General features: G+C 45.8%; 1 protein-coding gene across 1 annotated transcript in view; it reads left to right on the top strand.

Annotated features, from left to right (window-relative positions):
* Positions 1-141: 141 nt before the first annotated feature.
* Positions 142-4,114, top strand: part of PIN4 (peptidylprolyl cis/trans isomerase, NIMA-interacting 4) — a 7,071-nt gene continuing 3,098 nt past the window's right edge. Inside the window, exons 1-2 of the mRNA XM_077763353.1 lie at positions 142-278; positions 3,339-3,412. Of these exons, the coding sequence (XP_077619479.1) occupies positions 236-278; positions 3,339-3,412 (117 nt within the window). The 5' untranslated portion in view covers positions 142-235. The remainder of the gene's footprint in view (positions 279-3,338; positions 3,413-4,114) is intronic.

A 4,114-nucleotide genomic window follows, 5' to 3' on the forward strand; every position in this document is an offset into this window, starting at 1 on the left:
TTGGCACCGCCCCTCTAGCCGATCCAAACGTCTTATTGGTCAGACATCTTCAGCTCTATTGGTCCGCGGGCCCAAGGACCGGGCCTGCCCCAAATTTTGCCTGCTTCCAAGGCCGCAGCAAAAACAGTCAAGTTCGATGCCGTTTTCAGGCATTTGTTTCGGACATGCCCGTGGGGCCTGAAGGGACTTTGTCTGGCAACCGAAGCCTTTGACAATTCAGCCACAAGATTCGAAGATGCCGCCCAAGGGAAAAAGCGGTTCCGGGAAAGGAGGGAAAGGTAGAGCGGCCAGAGCAGCCAGAGAGAATGGGATCGGATGAGGAGCAAGGGGAGGGAGTGGACCGGCGATCCCCGGGGCCCGGGACGGGGGCAGCGGGTGGCCAGTGACTAGAGGATTGACCCGGAAGTTAGAAGTTGGAGACGGTCAGTGCGTACTTCTCTGGAAAGCCTTTATTGAAAGAGCAGGGAAATTAGATGGTAGATAGAAGAAGACAAAGGACTAAGAGAAAGTTTTGCTTGTTTCTTCAAAATGGGGAAAGCTTGAGAGTGAGGCTGATGTAAAGGATCCGGTAGAGTTAGAGAGGTAAGGGGCCAGAGGAGTAAAGTTGGAGAAAATTGAGTCTCGGACAGAGGTGGAGAAGTTAACCTCTGAATAGGAGAAGGGACACTTTATGCTTGAGGCCATAGGGAAAGAGAAGAGGATGGGGATGGTTGTAAAAATTGGAGCCATAGTGGGAAGGTGGGGTTTATTGGAAATCATGATTCATGGCCTCAATTTCTTATTAAAGTGGAAGGCAAGGGTAATTTTTAAGACCGAGGGACAAGGACTGAGTGGGGTTCTTGAGAGTGGTAAAGTTTGGAGTAGTCATCAGGCATGATGGGAAAGGGAAGGAAACAGTAATAAAAGGATCACCCGTCAAGGCTGAGAGCCTGAGGTTGAAGGCCATGAATTTGTAGAGGACACTGTACAGTCATGATTTACCTGGTAACTTGCAACTGGCATAGTATAAGATTGAAAAGATCTAGGTGCAGCCTTGAGCCAAGGTTGAGGGTTTGTTGGACAATGAGAATAGAATAGCTTGACAAGAGAATTAAGGGTGCCTGTGGGAACATAGATGATCGAGCATGGGGTCCAGACTGGCAGGGGAAGGAGAAATTGGGTAGCCTAGGGGAACACAGCAGGATACAGGTACCAAAGTGGGGAGTGGCTTCTGTGAAGTCAAAGAGCCAGTGTTGTGAGAGTGAGGCATGAGAAGGATGGAAGAACATGACGTTGTATCCAGAGACTGAACTGTTAGTTCTCGGTGGTACAGTTCCATCGTGTTGTGCCCTTGGGAGCAGGTGGCCTGGAGTAGAAGGCATGGACATTGAGGAGGAGGGAGGTCTAGAAGTGTGAAGTTAGGTTGTTGGGTGATTCCTCAGCTTAGGTGGGGACGTCATCCAAGATGATGGCAAGAGTGAGGGTGGAAAGGTGGCTGGAACTGCTGCCAGAGTCCTCAGTCAATCAAAGGGAGTGAGGTGGCAGTCAGAAGGTGGCAGCATCCAGCGGGGGAGGGGCTGGGGTAACAGGAAGGCATCATCGTTCAGGAGAGAATGTATGGCAAACCTATTTAAGAGTTTGGTGTAACAAAACTCCTTTGGCAGTAGCATTTTCCTAGGCATTTGGTGGTCAGCATTTTGGGTTTTCAGTTTACTTGGACATTTATTGAACAACTGTCGTGTGCCAGTCACAGTGTTAGGCATTGGAGATATTAAGACAAGTTTAAGATGGAATTTCCTGATTAAAACTGTTCAGTGGTTCCCTATACTAGGATAAATTCCAGGCTCCTTAGTGGCGCTCTTAGGCCCTCACGCCCTAACCCTCAGCCACTTCCCTGGGGCTTATCTCACAGCACTCTCACCTCAGACTTGGCTTTGGCTTCATCCATAGTTTCCTACACACACCACGATGTTCCACCACACTGGGGTGTCTCCTCATCCTTGTCCTTTCTTCAGTTAGCATCTGTTCATCCAGGAAACCTTCCCTGACTGGCTCAAATGGCCCTCTGTGCTTCCACAGCTTTCTTTCCATAGATCTTAGGTCATTCTCCTGAAATGATCTGTTTACATATCTGTCTTCCCCAGTAGCATATGAGCTTCCTGAAGGTACCGTGGTTTGTTCATCTTTGTATGCCCAGTGTCTGGAACTTAGAAGTTATTTAGGGAATGTTTATTGAGCTGAACATTTAATCCAGCCTCTAACAGTAAGTATGCTGCCACGAACACCGAGGTTGACATAGTGGTGAGATGACATAATAGTAAAATGTAAGATGTTGCCTGTGGTTGTTAATCTGAACATCAACAACTTTTCTTCGGAAGGTACCACTGGGCAACGTAGGACACTCCAGGAATTTGGATATGAATGTATTCTTTAGCCAAATATGGATGGTGGGAAATTTGATCTTTATTTAAAATAGATTCTTGGAGATTTTACTTATTGGAATTGTGAGTACTCAAATACATAGTTGCAGTGCTTATTAGAAATCTTTTAGGAGCTCAGGGATTTGCTCTTAGAAAGCAGGATTTCAAATTGGGCCCAGCGAATCTGGACTAGGCTTTTGGTGCTCTCATTCATCCATTAGCGCACTCACTTGTATATCTGTTTTCTACGAAGGGCTTATTGTGGGCACGAATTTCTTGTTTTAAGAGAGGTGAGTTTGTATAGGTGGATTAGGAGGAACTTAACAGAGGACCATGGGGGAGAAGAAGGGGAAAAATAGTGGGGGAGAGGGTGGAGGCAAACCATGAGAGACTCTTGAATGCTGAGAACAAACTGAGGGCTGATGGGAGTGGGGGAGAGGGGAAAGGGGGTGATGGGCATGGAGGAGGGCACTTGTGGGGATGAGCACTGGGTGTTATATGGAAACCAGCTTGACAATAAACTATTTGAGAAAAAAAAGAGAGAGAGGTGGGTTGCAGGTTAAACACAGCTTCTTGTACTAAAGTGTCTGGCAGAGTGCCCTTTTGAAGCGTGGCGCTATGACAGAAGTATCCACTCCTCTTGTGTTGGATCTGTTTGTAAATATTAAGATGCCTTTCAGGGGTGCCTGGGTGGCTCAGTCGTTAAGCATCCAACTTTAGCTCAGGTCATGATCTTGTGGTACGTGTGGGTTTGAGCCCTGCATCGGGTTTTGTACAGGCAGCTCAGAGCCTGAAGCCTGTTTCAGATTCTGCGTCTCCCTCTCTCCCTGACCTTCCCCTGTTCATGCTGTCTCTCTCTCTCTCAGAAATAAATAAAGCATTAAAAAAATTTTTTTAAAGATGCTTTTCAAATGAGTACCTGTGATCTCTTCTCTAAAGGGGGAGCAGCCTTTGGGAGTGACAGTTCTGACAAGAAGGCTCAGGGTCCCAAAGGTGGTGGCAGTGCGGTAAAGGTGAGTTACTAGTTCCTTTTCTTTCATGTTAAATATAAATAACATATACACATGTGTTATTTTGGTACCCAGAAAAGGAAAAGACAGTATGCTTAACCCATTCTAAGAGGCTAGCTTACTACTGGGACGCTTGGGTGCCTCATTTGGTTAAGCATCTCATTCTTGCTTTCAACTCTGGTCATGATCTCCAGTAATGATCGAACACCCTGTCAGATTCTGCACTGAAATGGTGTGGAGCCTGTTTGGGATTCTCTCTCTTTTCCTCTCTCTGCCCCTCCCACCCCCAAAATAAACAAACTTAAAAAAAGAGGCTAGCCTACTACTGATGTGAAATCAAGATAACATAAAATTGGAAGATAGGGACCAGTCTCACCTATGAAAAGTAATTCTGTTTTAAGTATTTTCTCAACTGTTTCCTCAAACATCCAGAATTTCTTCATGCTTTGTATTGTTTCTTAAAATGTATTAACTTAGATCTTCCCCAGTAAGTGAATGAACTGTTTGTCAGAAGGAAATAATATTTTAATATTTTATATCGCTCCTCCACTGGTAAGCTACAAGCCAAGGCCCTGACCATGAACACTGTGATGGGAGGCAATCACAAATAACTACTTGAAGTACTTGACCTAGTCCAAGAGGAGTGTCATCTGCCCTGGGAAAACATAGTCTGTAAACAGAACCTTACTACTTAGTGCTACGTAA

The sequence above is a fragment of the Crocuta crocuta genome, unplaced genomic scaffold, assembly GCF_008692635.1.
Source record: "Crocuta crocuta isolate KB4526 unplaced genomic scaffold, BGI_CrCroc_1.0 scaffold440, whole genome shotgun sequence".
NCBI classification, from domain to species: Eukaryota; Metazoa; Chordata; class Mammalia; order Carnivora; family Hyaenidae; genus Crocuta; species Crocuta crocuta.